Source organism: Neodiprion lecontei, chromosome 3 (genome assembly GCF_021901455.1).
Source record: "Neodiprion lecontei isolate iyNeoLeco1 chromosome 3, iyNeoLeco1.1, whole genome shotgun sequence".
Taxonomy (NCBI): Eukaryota; Metazoa; Arthropoda; class Insecta; order Hymenoptera; family Diprionidae; genus Neodiprion; species Neodiprion lecontei.
Genome location: NC_060262.1, coordinates 17,088,990 through 17,109,464, shown reverse-complemented (window position 1 = coordinate 17,109,464; position 20,475 = coordinate 17,088,990). Strand labels below are relative to the sequence as shown.

At 36.8% G+C, this 20,475-nt stretch overlaps 1 protein-coding gene across 8 annotated transcripts in view; it reads right to left on the bottom strand.

Moving 5' to 3' along the window:
* LOC107225141 (DNA-directed RNA polymerase, mitochondrial) overlaps nucleotides 1-20,475 on the bottom strand; it is a 105,394-nt gene that overhangs the window by 2,006 nt on the left and 82,913 nt on the right. For 5 of the 8 annotated variants that reach the window (XR_006903301.1, XR_006903302.1, XM_046734022.1 and 2 more), the window contains 4 exons: nucleotides 11,619-11,883; nucleotides 10,780-10,951; nucleotides 1,476-1,567; nucleotides 75-250 (listed from right to left, as the gene is read on the bottom strand). Coding sequence is in view for 4 of the 8 variants with exons in the window: in XM_046734022.1 (XP_046589978.1) it covers nucleotides 121-250; nucleotides 1,476-1,567; nucleotides 10,780-10,951; nucleotides 11,619-11,883 (659 nt within the window). In the remaining 4 variants the exon portion in view is untranslated. Of the gene's footprint in view, nucleotides 1-74; nucleotides 251-1,475; nucleotides 1,568-10,779; nucleotides 10,952-11,618; nucleotides 11,884-17,778; nucleotides 18,091-20,475 lie in introns of those variants that run through there. The other 3 variants (XR_006903303.1, XR_006903304.1, XM_046734024.1) reach the window with 3 other exon arrangements.

Sequence of the window (20,475 nt, the reverse complement as noted above, 5' to 3'; positions counted from 1 at the left end):
AAAGTACAGATGCTATCTTTTATGGTTACCTAGATTCTTTTATCAATAAAGTAAGTGATCAATTGAAATATTACCTTTCACGTTCATTTTGTATGCTCTTTTCGCATAGGTGTATCATGTCTAACTGAAGAAGTACACAGAGGCCAAAACGCTTTTCAGGTCGAACGTACCTTGTACCGGGACTTGTTTTAAGACATTGTTCAATTTTAATTTCTCAGATGCTGGTACAGACTCGTCATCACGTAACTCGCTAAAAATATGAAAAAAGTTTACGGTTTCGTATTTGTATAATATTTGAAACGAATTGAAACATTTTTTCTCTATGATGGTGGTCAATTCTAAGGTCATAGCTATAATTATCTGTTCGGAGGTGTTGACTATAAGGTTTTGTTACTTACTACAGAAGTTGACTATTGAAGGATTACATGAAATTTGGTGAGGGGTTTTTGGTATTTCACCTGTGTTTACGATATATATTTTTGGAAACTGAGATTGAAGACTATTATCACTAGAGGCAAACTTTGAGATTCATGCATATTTGTTGGTAGAAATTTCTAAAATAAATTAAATTGATAGATTTTACGAACGTGTAACAAAGTCACCAGTAATCAACCATAGTAGAAAAGATATTGAAAAATTAATTTTTTTTTCAAGCCTCTTTATTGCTGAATAAGTTCCAACCAGCGACTAAATTTACCGTCGAAACGTGCTAAACTTTGTTCAAATAAAAGTATACGGTAATTCAATGCTCATAATTCTATAAAAGTGTTAGAATATGATAAGATTTATCCAAATTATCAATTTTAGAGGTGATTGCTCTTGTCTAAAAACATTAGTGCGTGTGGCTACTACTATGGATAGAAAAAGGATGTGTTTATATGTAAACATGGCGATAAAGAATGGTTGAAGAAATGTTTTTTGAATTAACGAAATCTTATGTAATTCAACAAAAAAAAAAAGTTATTAGAATAACTATACCGGTTATTGAGTGCAAACACATTCATTTGAATCGACAAGATATTTTGTTCGTCATCTTAACACGCCACAGTTGGTAAATTCAACAAATTTTTTTTGCGTGTAACTGCTAGTTTCAGTAGCTGTTTTTAAGGTTTATTCAAATAATCCACTTTCAAGGTATTTGACTATAGCTTGGCCAGTATACTGGCCATGCGGCGGCCTAAAGGTTAAAAAAAACCTATTGTATGTGTGAGAATAATGTCAAAATATATGCAATACTGTATAATGTTCTGTACTGCATCATATTATCTAATAGTACTGTACCATTATCCAAACTTTCGTTAAAGTAATTATGGTTATACTTTGCAATTATGCATAAGAGGAGCCGAGTATCCAACGTCAGGGTGGCCACTCAATTTGGTTTAAAAAATTACCCAACTTTTCCACTTTATCCGAAAGAAAACGTTTGCATGGCCGACTACTGGTACAGTTACCCAACAATACAAGATCATACAAACCTTTCTTTGTAACCGAATCTTTCAACAAGGAAATTTGAAAGATTATGTAGAATTGGTTCAGAGTGCAGTGCCACAAACTGTTCACGACAAATCTGAAATCAAATTATTTTTCGTATGTATCAAACAGTCAGTAACAATGTAACGCGCTCAAGGCAATTGATAACCAGGCTTTAAATCACTCTCAACACACAAAATACTTAATCACTCTGAGAACGTTACTTCTATTTTTTTTTTATAACACCGAAAAAATGATTACTTTTGTAATACCACTAGAGTTCAGCAACTCATAAATGATCCTGTAGAAATGTCACTACATAACGCATTCCTAGAATCTATTGCTTGCCATCATCATAATGTAGACCAGTGTTTTTCAACCCTGAATTCTCGGCCCCTTTACAAGTACAAAAAATCTGGCAACCCCCAAGCTCCATAAAAAAAACTATGTTAGTGACTTCAGAAGCGACGCATTTAATTTTCCATGGTAAACATAAAAACTACGAAGAGAAATAGGCTCCAATTAGAAAAAGATTTCATTATTTACGTCTCAAAAATACAGCCATGATTCGACAATTTATTAAAAAATGTTTTATTTTTATTGTAGTGTAAGACCTACCACCCTTGCCTTTTACTTTTACCTGGCTTGCAACCGCGACCTCTCTAGGACGCGCGACCCACAGGTTGAAAAACACTGAATATAGATATTGAGAATGTTTTGACTACATTTTAGAAATTATAACTGTGCGATTGATCAATTAATCGTAGTCTTCTGTTAATTATTTTTCCAATTAGTCGATTGATAAAAATTTGGCTTAATCGATTAGGGGAAAAAATAAATAACTGAAGTCTACGAGTAATCACACAGGTGTTACGCCCCGACGTACCGCCTTGGCGTACCTTTTTCAAAATTCCATTTCATTTCATTTCTTTAATTTCTTCAATGCACAGATATCATTTCATCAAAATCTCATATTCTAATAACGGCGAGTTCCACCCCTCCTGGCAAAAGTCACGTAGAGACCAACGATGATCCCTAGTATAAGGTTCAACTTTCTTCTATTTAACTGGTACCAAGAACTGAGATAGGAAACTGCTGAATTAGCATCAGTAGCGCTCAGCCTGGAAATATCCCTCTTTTTAAGTTAAAACTATAATCAATAACTAGGATAAACCACTACCTTTAGAACCACCAAATTAAAATAGATTACTTATTGGAATGTATGAATGAATGTGTGAACATTGCATGTAAATATATTTTGTTCATATCTTCAATGTGTCACCGACGAGATTGAGAATCGTCGGAACACCGTCGAAGAGCGAGAAGTAACGCTGACCACGTGGATTTGGGCGCCAGGAGGACGCCCTCGCACCTCATTGGCTAATTACCGTTGTAACTAATTACAACTGCAGCTCCTTGGACCCTCGGGCCCAAGAAGCCGCGTCTTTCGTCTGTCAAGTCGCGAAGTGCGTGGACGTAAACCCGGATTAGCCCTCTCGAGCAATAGTAGCGTTCGGAAAATCTTAGTTGTGACCGGCCTAAAGTCTCGCGCTAATTCGTTTAATTCGAGCATTCAGTTATTCTGTTAGCTGCAAAAGACTCACTATCTTCTACATTTCCATCTTTTCTGTTCTTTACTAAAGCTCGTCATTTCGCGAATAGACATTTTTATGATATTCCATTTTCCTTAGTTAAAATTGAGTTCGGCCCTGATTCAAGCGAATCAGGTAATCTTAAGTAAAAATAATAATAATTACACTATCATTTTTAATAAATAATCGTTCCAATCAATTTTAACTTATCATCAAAATCACAAACAGACACTTTCAAACTTTCGATAACAAGATATCATTCTAAATTCACAAAGACTAAGTGACCAACGTTCAACATCATTCGATTCATCAACTCTTCCAAATTTGAGGTGAGGCCCCTGGTCCAGCATTCTACCGACGCAGACCGACACGATCCGACGGCTCTCAATCTCGTCGACCGATTCACCAAAAAGCTAAGTCAATCCGAGTGTTAATCTTCGAAATTAGACGAATTCTTGTTTCACCTTGATAATCAAAAACTACTTCAGTAAATTCACAAAAACCAAGTCTAGAATTGGTGGCTAGCTTCACTACCCCCAATTAAATTGTACTTATTGTTTCCAAGAATTAACGAATAAGACTTAACAATTATATATATATAATCGATTTAAGATAATCTAAAAAGAGAGATACAATACAATAATCACGATCAGCTAGTTATAACCATCGTTCAGAGTAGGTGTTCCTGGTACCAAATAATAATATCCTCTAGAATAGTATAACACATGATTTTTATAAACTTGAAGACTTTATAAATTGTTATTTTCGGCTCATATATATATATTTATCACCATTGATTGTTACCAAAGATTTCAATAACCAAATCGAAATAGAATATACTTCATCTTTTACCAGTCAAATTATATTAATCATTTATTTTGAACGACCTTCTTCCTATTTTTATTATTGTAATTGCCTCAAAAATTTAAACAAACCTCACAGACCTGTATAGGTCTATAGCAACACGATCCTACAAATTACAGGCTTATCGAAAGGTAAGTCTTTTTCTTAGTTTTAATAATTATTCATTGTCGTTACGTGGGAGCTAGATTATTCAATTAATCATTAACTACCACCGCTCAGTACACCCTCACCCCCACGTAACACAGGCGTACTAAAAATATTTCGGAACATTGTGTACGATCCATAAAATTTGTTGACTTCATTACTTTCCGCAATGAAGAATGGAGGCCTATAGAAGCGTACGGCTTATGGGCCGCTTGAAGCAAAACTTTCTGCGACTCGTAAATCCGTATGATGGCTCTACCGTCGGTCGACAGTAGAGCCATCCGACGCTCGCCTTACGAAGCTCGTGCTCTCGGCGATTTGTGCTCGGAGCCATGGCGGGGAGCCGCGCTGCTACATTGACTCTCCCCTAATTTCTCCGCTTCTCCGACCGCACCGGTTTTTTTTTCTTTTTTTTAATACATCAAATGATAGTATCTACACGCAATTAATAAATTGTGTGCAGATACTGACATTCGATTGAATAAATAAAAAGTTTAAATAAAAAAAAAAAAAAAACGAAGAAAAATCTGTAAAGAAATACCAGGAGATTCGAACTCACAAAACGCCGTAAGGTTTCATGAGTTCGAGCAAGGTTCACGAAATCCTTAAAAATATAGTACTATCTCTATTATGTATTCAGAAAAGCTGAAGCAAAAATTGCAGTGCATGAATCGGCTGTCTCGGATATAAGAGTCTCACAGCCCTCGAAAATGTACTTGTTATTACATAAAATAAAAATAATAAATGCTTAAATCGGCAAAAGTATGACAGACATCATACCGGCCCCCCACTCTGGGTTCATTATCGATCGGGCGCGAGAGAGAACGCACCATGGCTCCAAACGAGAGCGAGAGAGTTAGCACGATCACCCCAACTCGCCGGTCGGAGCCAACACACCGACACTGTACGCATTAGTATAGAGCGCTGTACGTGAGCCACACAAGCAAAGGCGTCACTAACGACGCCTAGCTGTTGGGGTGATAGCTCGCCCGAGCACCCCAACTTTTCTTGCTTCAAATAACCTGCAGGCCGTACGCTTCTATAGGACGCCATCTTCGTTGCTTTCCGCCAATTGGTGACCACTTTCCAAAGTATTCTCACGAATATAACATAAATTCATTATTAGGAACACAAAAATGTGTTTACTTATAATAAACTCTACAGTCTCCTTCAGGTGAGTGTAAAGTTCTAAGGCTCATGCAAGTTAAAAAGAGTTTATTTACATTAGTTCCTTAGTAAAATGATTCGAAGATATTTCCCAACTGATTTAAAAAAATCTGAAAACCAAATTGTTAACGGTGTCTTTCGGATAGTCGTATATGCGATAGAAAAAGATGCAATGTGACCGGAAGCTTGCACTTTTTTCTTCTAACCAGCAGTCTCGTGAACAATGGGTAAGATCAGTTCTGATTCACAATCCATTTTGTAGATCATTGGTAGCGATGGTATTACATAAGTATAGTATTGTTTAGAATTGAGGAAAGGTGGGAGAAGGAGAGACCACTCATCCGTATTTCGTCGGCTAAGAGGAAGAAGATGCTTCGCCTTTGATTTGAAATAAACTGATGTTTTACAAGCGACTTTATTTTCCATAATTTTGATTTAGCAGCACGCGCGGAAAATATGAATTGTTAGTTTAATTACATGAAGAAATTGCTTTCAAATAACTGTATATTTTCATTTTGTGTATTAATTAAATTCTTATTCTTCGACCAAGTTATAGGATGGAATCATTGAAATGAGATCACGTGCGATTCAGGATGTTATCGCAAAAAACGTCAAATTGATTTGTTGACATTTTTATTTTTATCATTATATATGTATTGTCACGTGGCATTTCGATAGTCCGTTACAAACAGCTCTCTGAACCCCAGACGCTACCAACATTTCGGGGTTGCCGGTATCAAGTAGCGAGGCATTAACAAAAGAGCGCCAGAACTGAAGTCACGCATCCGAAATTCCGAGAGGCGACACTGTACCGAGTAGCGAATAAGATATTTTAGGCTTTTTGTTTTTTTGTTTCCGAGAACGGCATGAAGTGGGAAGTCAACAACGAATTCGAGGAAATTACGGAGTGGAGGAATAGCGATGATTTCGAAGGAAGGATGTCAAGGCTGCGGAGGGGAACCAACGAAGATCCCTACATCGCGAGAATCCAAGCGAACGCGATTCCCGCTAACGGCCGGCGCGCCGTAGCTTCCCCCGCTCACCCCGCCAACAGTTGACCCGCTGATTTGTGATGGACCGACTAACGACGAGGGAGCACCACCCAGCTTACCCCTGGGATATCATGGAGCTGCGCGGAGGTGGAAATTGCGATCTAGCGTTAAGTTCTGCGCCGCTATGCTATGACAGGTGCGTGTCGAGTTGCGCAGTTTACGAAATCGATGACGGATCAATTATTGCGTATTGTGGTGGCTATGACGTCACGTAGGGCATAGCGTACCGAGATTCGAAATCATTCTATTTCTGGTGATTGTGCGAGGTAGTCTCTTTTTGGAGTTCTGCGAAGCAATGGAGATGCCTAAAAAATGGGATTGGAGAATTTGTTGCGTGGATGTAGAACGGTAAACGCTGCTTATATTTTCGCCACTGAATTTCAAGAGTAATCGAGTAACGGCTTACTGAATAACGAATAGCCATTTTGGATTTGCATTTTCGAAAAGTACTCGATATTCGTTTGCCGATTCTTTCGCTTCGCGACCGTAGCCTGAGTTGTGCATTATGGAGTTGTGTAAATTTTGCTGTGTTGAGAACAGCTCCCTGCAACTCTGTGTTTCAGAAAACGAGTCTATGTTGTCACACTCAGTAGAGAGCGTTAGTAGTACAAATGCGCGGTTTGCGATATATATCAGTGGGTTTGCGCGATTACCTTTACGGCCTTTACAGAGTGCAAGCCGTGCAACTGCACTACTAGCGCCTTCAATAAGAACTAAAATTATGTGACATACTAGGTTACTCTTTTTACTTTTTCGCTCGATCTAGTTGCAGGGGGCTGGTTGAGAATATTGAGTAGTCACGGTTTTGAGTTGCGTCGTTTTCGTTTTAAATTTTCGTACAGCCCGAATTCCGCTGTACAGGGTCGAGTCGCGGTATCGTGTTTTTCAGTGTCACCTCTCGTGTAGGTCGCGAATTGCCGAAATGGAGTGTTGAAATTAACGAATATCGTTTTTGAGGACGTTGAGAAAATTTGAGTTCGGATGCGTTGCGATAGCGTTTAGTCAAGTTGACGTTTAGTTGAGTTTGAGTTGAATTAAGATTGCGTTTTCGTTGTCTGGAGTTGCGTACCGTGCAGATTTCGTTCAAGTTGATTTGAGTACCACTGAGATTGTGTTTAATCTCATTATGATTTCGTGATGTTGAATCGAGTACAGGATAATATTTAGGACAGTTTAGATTGAGTAAAGAATAAAATAAGGTTTATCTTAATTCAAGTTGTCGAATTTAGATTTAAGTCATCCCGCAGTCATCCCGAAGCTCCGAGTCGCGGGTGATATTGACAACGTCGTCTGTTTGGTAACCTGGCGACGCACCGTCGAGAAATCAGTTATAGTTTCGGTTTCGTAGCAATTATTGCGGTAGCTTGCGTATGTCTAGGTTTCGAATTGGAAGTTGCGCATTTGAGGTTTACCCCTCCCCTTTCCGCGGTACTGAGCTACCGAGCATATTAACCGAGGTTTAGCGAAGGTGAAAATTTCGAGGCGTGTTGACCACGCCAGGCACCGAACAAAATCTCGCGATATATTTTGTAAGATCTAATTTTTTCCAGCTTACATCGCGGGCCGGCGAATTATTGTGCGCGCAGTAAGTTCTCGGTCACTTCGCTGGGTGGCTGCGGTGCAGCAAAAATCAGCATCAGAGTATATACCATGATACCTATGCTGATTTAACCCTCTACCCTACGTATATACTGTAATGCTTATGAAAACTTGACCCTTCACCTTCTGTATATGTATACATCCATCTAGGAATCAGGGATTCAACACTCAACCCTTTACACATATACATTCCTGTACCTACAAAAATCTGATCCCTTACCGCCTTTCCACCCTTCTTCTATCAAAACCCGAAAATGGGGGTTGGCGCGCGAAGCACGTAGGGGCGAAGCCCCCCTAGTAAATATATATATTATAATTGAAGAATTTGTGATCATGGAATTTTTTAGGAATTTAAGAAGCCCGAGTGAAACCTTGTAATTAATTTATTGAGGTAAAGAAAAATTACCAATTTCGACGAATTCAACATAGAACATCCAACATCGTAGAGAATGGCGAAGCTAATCAAAAAGACGTTACGTGTTCGTCCGGAGACCTCTAGAATGACACTAGTCGCCACTAGCTCTGTCTCACTTGTATATTTCTGAAACCCGATGTGAGCGCCCCGTACGTACGTATGTGCGGTTCATTCTCTACGACTATGAGCATAGCACAGCATGCCAAGATATTGAATTGAATTAAATGGTAGTTACAGGCAGCTTTGGGATTTAAAAATTTACACAGAACTTCAGAATTGACAGAATGTAACATAACTTGAGAAAATATTCATGCAATACAGAATCGTAACTGTCATCTGTTGTCATCGAGCTTATACACGTATTGGAAGCATTCCAATGCTCGCATGCCTGAGTGGCAAAGACAGTAAACGTAATACCAGTATACCCTGTCTCTCTTGCTCTGTGCCGTGATTGGTGAAGGGTGCGCCCTCTACCCATGGTGAGTTCTGATGTCGCCCATCCGCACGTGTTTCACAAATTATACTTTTGAGACAACTGTGAACGAAAATTTGATTTTAGAAGCACTGAAGGTGCTACTAATGGCGCATAAAATTGTAGCTGGGTCTTAAGCTCAATGGCACAGTGCGAAAAACAGATAGAGTTTCCAATTGGTTACACTAATAGACACTGATTGTGAGTATACACGGAAATCGTGCACTGTAATACTTCTGTGCTGTGCTACTTGTGATGTCGGATACACTTCGGTTGCATCATGTTTTGCTGGTAATATTGATAAAAGAATGGTGCCAGATTTTTGCCCTGAGTATAGGAGCTCATGTCAGTGCTGTGTAAATACGGCAACTTTCATGACCAAAGTTCCGATTGAATTTGAAGTATACTGCAAGGTAGTAGAGTTTAGTTATTGTAGAACAAATTGTTGTATACTAAATTAATTGTATTTTTAGGTCTTTATAGAAGTAAATGCGAAAAAAATGCTACCGTACTAAAATCGTTACTACCTAGCAATACACCACGAGTTCCATCGTGACTTCAGTCATAGAGGTCGCCGTATACACCGTACTGATCCAAGCTCCTGCACTAGGAGCAAAAATCTTGCACCGTTTTTGCACCGATCTTTTCAGCGAGACGTAGTGCGTACAAAGTGGGTCCAGCACTACAAATAACACAAAATACGAATAAAAATCAGTGGACAACTTCAGTGTACACCTGTTGTACGCTGGTGTAACCAGTTGAAAACGGTACGAGTTATTTGAAAGCGAGTATGCACACAATTGAAATGCTATATTTCACTCATTTAAGTTTCCTTTGGCGTAAGCGCACTTCCAAATTGAGTTACCTAACCCTAATTTAACGCGATATCAATGGTATTCTTTATCCCTCCTCAAATCAAACGTTTCTTTAAAATTATTGGGAAAAGTAGCGTATGTCACACGTGCGGGAAGTGATTACAGCGCTTGCCTTGGCTCATGCTGCGTTCATACTAGAACTCGTGGGATAGCAACACTTTCCTTCGCCTCGTGCCACGTTATTCGCACTCGTATCCGTGTCGACATAACTTTCGCGGCCTACGCTGCGAACTTTACACTCATCGGAAATTTTTAATACCCATGAAGCGAGCATGAAGTACCACTTACCAACCTGGGCCACGTGAGCAGGAGTAGAAGTGAGCTGACACCAAACTTTTTGTCCCTGTGACGTCATGCCTTTTACTCCTTCGGGAGTAGAAGTGAGACTTTACGCCCGCTCAATAGGTTTAAAAAACGTCATATTTATAGCAACCATTCAAATATTACGCCTCGCCGTTTTTAGTCTGGACCCCCCACTTCACATAGCACCGCGCAGTTTTTTTTTTACATCTCTCTCGATGTAATGTGATTTATTTTGTTCTCGTCCACCCCTCTTCCCTCCTTCGTACAATTTGAAATTGGTTAAGAGTATTACAGACAATATTAATTGTCCGATCTAAAAACCAATGAATGTGCATAAAAAAGAGTGTGACATGACCCTAAAAATGTAACTCCCTCCCAACCCCCTGAGAGCACGACGTAATATTTGAATGTCCCCGTACCTGAGTTATATAAATTGTCGATGATCTCTCTCCCTAGCAGTATAATATACTATTCTAAACTAATAACTTTTTTTTCAGTGATTAAAAAATATTTTTGTTTTTTGCGTTATCTTATTGATTCTCTAAATGAAAATGAAAAAATTTCATCTTTAATAGAGATAATTGCATGGTAAACTATCTTTCGCCTTATCGAGATGACTTTGTACAGGAATCTTATCTTCATTTAAATAATAATACTTATAATCTTGTAGAACACTGAGGACCACATTTGCAACTGCATTGGACAATTGAAAGCTGCCATTGAAGAGTTTCTACTATTATTTTTTCAACATGAAATCTAATGTTGCGAGAATGCAGCATCATTTATAATTCTTCCGTGATTGCATATACATTTTATTTGTCCATACCTTATTCATTACAGGGACTGTGCAAGCATGAGTCCAGAAACAGTCATGTACAGACACGAAAGTGATTCCAGCGTGTTCACAATGCACACTTGTCAACATCATGTGACAAGAGTCTAGCGAATGAATGAAATTAGGTGGAAATGCGTTCTTTTGTTTCATTACATTCGGTTTACTGCAAGACACAAAAAAACGTTATTAGCAAGTTTCAGGTTCAACATTCGTCTTCTCACATTAAGTAATGTTCATAGATGTCAAAATAAATGTATGTGTATGTAATAGGTTCTGATGGTTTTATGAATAACCTACGAGAGTAACTTTCCTTTTTTTGTTCTATTTGAATTTGCAATAATTGAATTGGCAGACAATGCATTTACAACAAAAATAGTTTCCTGTCTACAAACTTTACTAGCAACAACATTAGATTTACTGTCTACAGTAATGAAATTTGACGTAAATCAATCCAGCTTTTCAATGAAATTGTCAGAATAATGTTTTTGCTGTTGCTGAAGCTCCATTCAAAAATGAAGTTCGCATGTGAAAGAATCAGACTTTTTTGCACGAAAAATGATGAATTTTTTTTTTCAAGAAAGGTACTGCTGCAAATACAAAGGTAAAAATTAGATCAAAAAATTGATCAATGTGTGTCTCGTAAGCGGTGATGTCAAGAAGTCTAAAATACGGAATGTTTTCACATCTCAAGTTGTTTGGTGATATGATAACTTATTAAAATTGCAGACAAATCGAAGTGATAGTAATTGATTGTTTGCTTATGATTGGAGGAAGTCATTCTGATCGTAGGTAGTTATTCGGCGATTGACACAATGAATTATTTCACTTACGTGAACATATCCATAATTAAATGTGCATCAGGTCTCTGGGCTTGATAATTTGTGTAGCCTTTACTGTAAGGTTGTACAACGGGAAGCCCCAATGGTGTAACCCACTCCACATTCTCTGCGCATACAAGGGCGATATAACGGGCACAATCCGTCAACCAATCTTGAATTAATTTTGTGCTAGTAAACATTTCTCTCAAGCTGTTAAACGTCTTGATCACTAAATAACTACTTCCTCGCCACAAATATTCTTCGGAGAATTCAATTTCTGTAAAAAAGCAATTAAAGTAATGAATAAAATCAGGAAAGGTAAATGAATTTTCTACACAAATATACATGATTTACGTACGCAAAAATTGTTGATTTGTGACAAAACTTAAAATTCTATATCTTTGAAATCGAAAGGTGATATGTGGTTTTTACGATTTACCGTTTTATCCATTTCTCAAGTGTATAAAACCTAAATCTTACGAATGGAGGTTCATTTTCTTTCAATAATTACAAGAATCCCGCAATAATCTTGTGGAAATTGGGTTTCAATGAAACCGTCTGGATTGTTTATATGTTGTAGATCGTGCAATTCTGGAAAAAAGTCTTCATAGGCTCAACTCTCCGCTATGAATAGTTTGGGCGTTAGAAAAATCTTCATCCTATGCCCAGTATTCCTTTTTGCAAAAAACAAAAAAACTAAAAGAAAAAAAAAATTGTTATTTCTAATAAATGAAACTTATGCACGTAACCGGACATTGCCACTTCAAGTCTATGGACTCATCCCCTCCTCCAACCTCAATGATTTTACCTGTAGATGACGTTATCTGATGGGACCTGGTGCAATTTTGACTCTCCGATAAGAAAATGGAGATGAACCCCCCCCTCAATTTATTTGAAACGCGGTGACGTTTTTTATGCTCTTTGATCTCTACTTTCCCATCTGAAAACGAAAAACACCTATTTGCATCAGGTCCCCCCAGATAACGTTATCTATAGGTAAGATCATTGGGGTGAGAGGAAGGAATGAGTCCATAGACGTAAAGTGGCCATATCCGGTTACGTGCATAAGTTTCATTTATTAGAAGTAACTACTTTTTTCACGTTTTTTTTTTTTGAAAAGAGGAATACTGGATATCGGATGAAGATTTTTCTAACGCCCAAATTATTCATAACTGAGAGTTGAGCCTATGGAGAATTTTTTCCAGAATTCCACGATCTACAACATATAAACAATCCAGAAGATTTCACTAAAACTCAATTCCCACAAGATTATTGCAGGGTTCTCTGATAGACGCTTGCGCTCAATAAGTTACAAATATATCACGAGTCCACTAAGGAATCCTGATTACTACATGACGTAAGCTATGTAAAAGACTAGACCAATTACTTTATTCATACATATTTTTCTAAAGCACAGAATGTAAGAACTTCTATTGAAGTCTTGTATCAATACGATTGGTATACAGATTGCTGTAATATGACAAATTGAAAAATTTCAGATGCTCAGTTTGTGATTAAGGGGGTACATACACCTGGGTTGGTAAAAAAAAAATCGATATTTTAAAAAGGGGCTTATTCGAAAGTACTATCCTCTGAGTGTCTAACCTGGAGATTTTATAATTAAATTCGCAGTAATGTCGAAGTTATTGCGTTTTGTAACGGAACCGGTCAGCATCGACGACGGCACCAAAATACGGAAGAATGAAGTTGACACACCAAAAAAAAAAAAGATCTCATGAAGCGTCGACATCTTCGGAAAATCTTCCGCCATATGGCGTAGGAATCGACTATTTCATGAAAGTTTGAAATAATCCAGTTATTTCATTGTAGTCGTACTGTGGAAACTGTATTCAAAACTTCAAATGCGCTCTTCTCGAAACAGTGTTTTAAAACCGGTACCAGAAATATCTCCGCGACTACTGGACTGATCGGGATCTAATTTTGCACAATTATGTTTCATACAATAATCTATCACTTGTCGAACCGTTTTTCAATGCCTGGCATAGATTTTTTTTCGTCATAAGTAGTGAACAATTTTGAGGCGAAACGTCCTCTTTTTTATTACAAAGACGACCATTATCCGAAAAATTGAATTTTTTTCTGTTTCAGATAAAATATAGCGAAGGCACATCTGGTACCGCAGTCGCTAGCAACAAAAACACGTCCCAGAAAAACGACTGCAACTTGTTTACCGTTTGAAATTTTCGAACCAAATTTTCACACAATATAGATAAACTCATACTTCAAAAGATATATAAATGGTTGTTCAATAAAACTGAGTTATAAAACGTATAAAATGTATAAGCACGAAACAAATTTTTAAACATAACCCTAGCTTTAGGTATCCCAGGTGTATATAACCCATTTTTCGGCCATTACTATGTAAAAAATATGTGCGACTATAAAATGTGTCTATACAGTTTCAAGACAGCGAACAACTCACTAGTTACTAATTGTTAGATGGTGCTCCGTAGCGATTCTTTATGAAAATTAGCAGACCACTTCCTTGCCTTTACACTTTATACGTATTATAATGTGGCATTTTTCATGCTCGTTATAAACGGCTCTCCGAACCCTAGGCGAAACCCAAAATTAGAGAAATAGCGGTAATGATTGTAAAATAATTAAAAAAGAGACACATGGCGGAGACACCATCACGCCTATGAAGGATTCTTTATGAACCGGGCCACTTTTATTTTTCAACCTCTCCAATTTTTTTCAGAATCCGCAAGTTTGAAATATTAGTCAAAAGGAACGTTTATGATTTTTTATAGATTTTTTATGGGGTCCGTTCAGGATTTTCAATTTTTCATTATGAACACTATATCTCAAAAAATATTCATCGAACAAAAAAAACATAAAAATAAAAGCTTTTTTTCCGCTTTATCGAAAAAAATCAACATCGTAATTTTTTTGCATAAGGAAAATTGAAATTTGGCAAAAAAATGAGAATAACATTTTTTTAAACCTAATAACATAGTTTCGATTTCGGTAGAAATTTTACAGGATGTCTGTTATCGGGTAAAGAGTCTGCAAAAAAAATTTCAGAATGGTACCTGCAATGGTTAGGATAAAAAAAAATAAAAACCCTGCGAAATCTCATAATAATCTCACTGTATACATGATCACTTGAAGTCAGTTGGAATGTTTTTCGCTATCGCTTTTCTACACTGAAAGAAATTTTATTGTAATATTTGCTTTTCCCCATGCACAAAAGTACAATAAAATATAGCATTTTAGGGACAATCGCGGTACAGTCGTGAAAAGTACAATAGTGGGTAACGAAATGCACAACATTTATAAAAATGTTTCAAAGATCATATAGTAATTCTTGCTTGTCAAGATAATATTAATATATGAGCGAAACCGCCAAATCGAGACAACGTTTTGGATAACCCATTCATGGAACTTTTTGAAATAATTCCAGGATGTAGTCCTCGATAATTGACATGTACATAATTTTTTTTAGATTTTTTCCTCCATTATTTCGGCTGCAATTATACGGGACATTTCATCACATTTAATTTTTTTTTTTTTCTGCGTTCAACTTTTCGGTATTTTATAGGAAAATAAAAATATTATTAAGAATGCTTGTTTTTAGGAAATTTTCTAAGCTTTTTGAAAACAATATTGATCTTTTTCTCGAACTTGCATAAAGCTCTCAAAATTGAATTTCAAATGTGAAAAGCTGCTTTTATGGTATTGCGTGTTACGTCCTCCAGACTTCTTATTCCTTTCCCACACTCTTAGTTACCTTACGCTCTGTAGTCTACTCTTATCGTCCGCGAGTCAGCAGATTCTTCTGTAACTCGCGGCTAGCTTGCCTTCTACATCCCACTAAACTCGGCAGATCCATCCTAGCGCTCAAGCAAGACACCTATCCCTCTAAACCAAAACCATACCTTTTTCCCTCGACCGACTCCGTTGCATTGACTACTAATAAACAATCATATACTTTAAATCGTTTACCTTCCCTTAATACCGATCCCGTTCTATTCCATTCACTTCTTGCATTGGGAGTAGTAGCACGCGAGTGCATAGTCCACGTGAACGGACCCTATAATAGCCAAATAACACCTTGGCTGGGCGTGGAGTAAGCTCCGATTACCGCTCATCGGAGCCTACGCATTCTACTACATGCGCATGGATTGACATTTTTTTCAATATTTTTTTCCGAAAGCTGAAAAAATTTCACTAAACATATGTCAAATTCAAGTTGGGTTCTTTGTAAATAGGGCGAAAATCAATAAAAATACAGAAATTCAGTTATTTAGAAGTTTTATTTTTATGCATATTTAAAAATTGAAAATTAATGGATTCTTTTACAATCCACATAAGCCGTTAATCATTCAAGGTTTTTTCCGTCTGTTATATAGAAATACAATGTGATCATATGTTACCAATAACCCGCATCGGAAAATGGTTATTTGATTATGTATAAAATTTAAAAAAAATTACAATTTTTAAGAATACAGTTTTGAATTATTTAAAAGTCAATTTCCTATTAACGTAACATAATATTCTCGTTTGTTTGTTATTTTTATTGAATTTATTTCGTTTTCTTGATAAAAAAAAATTCCCTTTAGTCAAAAAGATTTATTACTTTAGTGATGGAACGCCTCAGCAGTTTAAGGATAAAAGCGCATTTACAAATTTGTGTTATCATCAGAATGACTTTGATATCGAGGCTGTTTGGAATTTTTTTGCGATCTCGCATGGCAGGGGACCGTGTGATGGTTTGGCAGGGACAATCAAGCGAAATGCGAGAAAAAAATCGTTACAAATGGGCACGGAAGAACAAATTCTTACACCGTATGGCTTGTTTAAGTGGGCAACTTAAGGTCTGCCAAATATTGATTTTGTGTTTATCGACAATACGGAATATTTGAATTCAAAACCTTTATTAGATAAACGAGCATCTTACTCAAAAACAGTGCAAGGGACTCATGCGCTGCATTATGTTTCACCGATTCCTAACAACCTAGGTTCCGTTACAGTTAAGCCTATATCGAATTCGTCAAATTCTTCAATCGTGCAAGTTTTCAAGATGTAAATGAAAATTGTTTTGCTCACCGCAAAATTAAAAAGCTTCGATTTAACTGAACGAATATGTTTAAAAATATTAAAGCCTTATTTCTGATGTTATTATCCACGTGTGTAAATTGATTGAGAAATGATGATACTATATCTTAGAACTACAAAAAATAATTTTTTTTTGAATGTTGTAAATAATCGAATAACTATTTTCCGATGCGGGTTATTGGTAACATATGATCACATTGTATTTCTATGTAAAAGACGGAAAAAACCTTGAATGATCAATAGTTTTCAATTTTTAAATATGCATAAAAATAAAAATTCTAAATAATTGAATTTCTGCATTTTTATTGATTTTCGCCGTATTTACAGAGAACCCAACTTGAATTTGACATATGTTTAGTGAAATTTTCTCAGCTTTCGGAAAAAAATATTGAAAAAAATGTCAATCCATGCGCAATACCATAAAAACAGCTTTTCACATTTGAAACTCAACTTTGAGAACTTTATGCAAGTTCGAGAAAAAGATCAATATTGTTTTCGAAAAGCTGAGAAAATTTCCTAAAAACAAGCATTCTTAATAATATTTTTATTTTCCTATAAAATACCGAAAAGTTGAACGATGAAAAAAAAAAAAAAACAACTAAATGTGATGAAATGTCCCGTATAATTGCAGCCGAAATAATGGAGGAAAAAATCTAAAAAAAATTATGTACATGTCAATTATCGAGGACTATATCCTGGAATTATTTCAAAAAGTTCCATGAATGGGTTATCCAAAATGTCGTCTCCATTTGGCGCTTTCGCTCATATATAGAAATAGTATAATGTCATATTATTCTAGGAATATTTATGATTGTACCTCGTTTGTCTCTAAAATGCTATGCGGAAAACCAAATATTGCAATAAAATTTCTTTCAGTGTATGCCAGCGAAAGTAGGGGAGAAACGTTTCAAGGTTATGCTTCTACAGCTGCCTGTCAGTCAAAAGTCTATTAGCTTCGGTAGAGCTTTTGAACACAACCTCGACTCTGTTTATACCTTTTTTTTCTAATTTCTAGTATAGATTTGTATAAATAGCATGCTCCCTAGTTTGTATTGGTTCAGTTCGTATTGTTCATTTTGATTTTTCTTACTCATATTCCGTACGGACCTTTGTTGTTATCCTCATAGCAGTCTACTTATTGGCGTTCGTTTATTTTTAGATCTCGACCTTGACTTTGTTTCTCTGAATCTGCTATGGCGGGAAACTGGCTATTTGGCTTAGTATGGGATTTCCATGGGTAAAATTACTTTCCAAGGGTACATTTTTAAATAATTTTTTGCATCGTTACTGTTCAAGTCGCTTGCCGAGTGTTTCGTTTTATTTTGTGTCATATCTACTTCCATTTCTTCTGACGGTCATTCCCCGTTCGCTGGCTGTTCTCCCTCCATGATTCCTTCTCCACCTGTTAGAATGTTAGAAGTTCGCAGGTTTGTTTTCTTAAATTATACAGCACTCTTTCACCAAGCAAACAAGTAGACAATTGTAATTTAAATTCACCTCACCACTTTAAAGAACGGGATGAAAAGGAAAAAATCTATCTCTATACACTCCATTTTCTTTTCAATATTTTTCTGAAAGAATCGAAGAACTTCTCATCGTCAATCTCCTAGTGTTTAATGTTCGTACTCGAGTTAATTATTAAGATATGTAGCACCATGTGGCGCCATCTATCGACCTGGTTGGTAGCAAGCGGGCTCTAGAGAGCCGTCTCCGCGAGAGACGCCAGTTATTCCAGCTTCGCGCGAAGAGAACACTGACATATGTACTCAAGTTTTCTCAGTAAATTGTATTTATTATTAAATCTCAATAAAACACAGCATTTTCGTAATCCACCTCATTATTGACGAACCTACTCGAAGTAGTTGTTACAGATACTCTTTGTTGAAAATAGCAAGCTTCTTTCGTAGAAGCAACGAAGACGGAGTCCTGCAAGCTATTTGAAGCAACAACAGTTGGGATGCTCGAACGAGCTATCACTCTAACAACTAGTCGTCGCTAGTGGCGCCGCTGCTTGTGTGGCTTACGTACAGCACTCTATGGGGCATTCCACGTTAAGTTAGCCACCTTCAGACCTCAATACCTTCGATTTTATTTTTCTTCTAGAATTTTATTATACTATGTGAGAGTAATCTCCCTGTTTTATTTCCCAGTTTTTCGAGCCGCCGTTTCCGAGTTCTTGCATGCCCAAATTTTACAATATTCGAAATCCACGAATTTTTGATTTACGATATCTCCAAATTGAAAAGTCGCATCAACAAAAACAAGGAGGTGTTTGGATTTGTCTTGAATCTAACTTTTTGAAAAACAAATGTTCCGAAATTTTTTCGCAACGTTTAGGCTGTCGTAGCTAAGGTTCAAAGAAAAATATCAAAATTTTGTGAATTATGGAATTTTTCAAAATTTTCAATAATTTTTTTTTGGATTCTACGTATTTTTTTTTTACATATAACAATGTTCCGTCCAAGATGGAAAATTCGATTCCCAGTTTCTGTAAAATAAATAAACAACAAATGTGTACGAGTAATTCTACTACATCTACGAAACAACTAAATCTATGGAATTACTTGGGGCATTGTAAGCAAGAAAATAGAAACTAATATGCTAAAATAATATTCTCGTAATTATACTCGGTTGATAAGAGCCCAATTATGTTTCTTCTTTTACATATTAGTATCCAGTCCGTAGTCTAAAGAGTGGTTCGAATTCAAACCGCAAGGTAGCGGATCGTACGATATATATTTGCACGCAGCCATGAAGATGAAGTCCTATAGAAATTGGGATGCTCGAACCTGTTATCACCCCAACAGCCAGGTGCCCCTAGCAGCACCTTTAATGAACTTTGTAAGGGAAGCGTCGGATGGCTCTACTGTCGACCAACGGTATTGTTTAATTAGGAAAACGGTCCGTCAACGAAGATGTAGTGCTATGAAAACGTACGGCTTATAGGCCGCATGAAGCAAAGCTATCCGCGATTTTCAAGTCCGTAAGATGGCTCTACCTATGGACTCTTTTTTTTAAATAAGTTTTATTAAGAATAGAAACACTTCAGCGTTGGTTTCATTCAAATCCACCAAGCGCAGCAAGAAATCAGGAGGGTTGTTTTCACGACTCTAAACCGTTTATTAGCAGATAAGATAATTTTATTCCGTATTTCTCCCAAGATCTTTCGAACTTCCGTTATGTGTGACCTGACATTTGTCTTCGTGGTTTGCCAGCCTTTCTTTATATTCTTGAATGCTAGAATGAGTTTTCCATTGTTTGCAAGCAGCACATTTGAGTGATTTTATGATAATATCAACCACTTGTCCTATGTTGGGCCCAATGCGCGATGCGATATATTCACACTTCTGATAGGAAATTTTGATTTGAAAGCCGATCCACGTGTATTGTATCTTTCGAAATCGACGTTGTCTTCGCACTCTCTTTACATTTCACAAGTGAGGAAATATCAGTAAAATCGATAATAAAGTTTATCATCTCATATCCAATTTCGTTATTCACTACAAAAAATCAGCAATGCTCGTCAATTTCTTTCATGATGCAAAAGTTTACCATCGCTATCCTGACTCGTTATGTTCGTTTCTAACTTCACTTTCTGCAATTACATACTGATTGCCAACAAATTTTCGTTTTCGAAGACTCTCCCCTGGAATTTTCATGCCAACCCTGGTTTCTCGTTCACTCACTTCAAAAATAAATTTCACTCCGTACTGTTTGCAGTTCAAAAGCCTACTTTAAACTAATGGAAACTCCAAAATTTCGATGCATTTATGTGCATAAGGAAAAA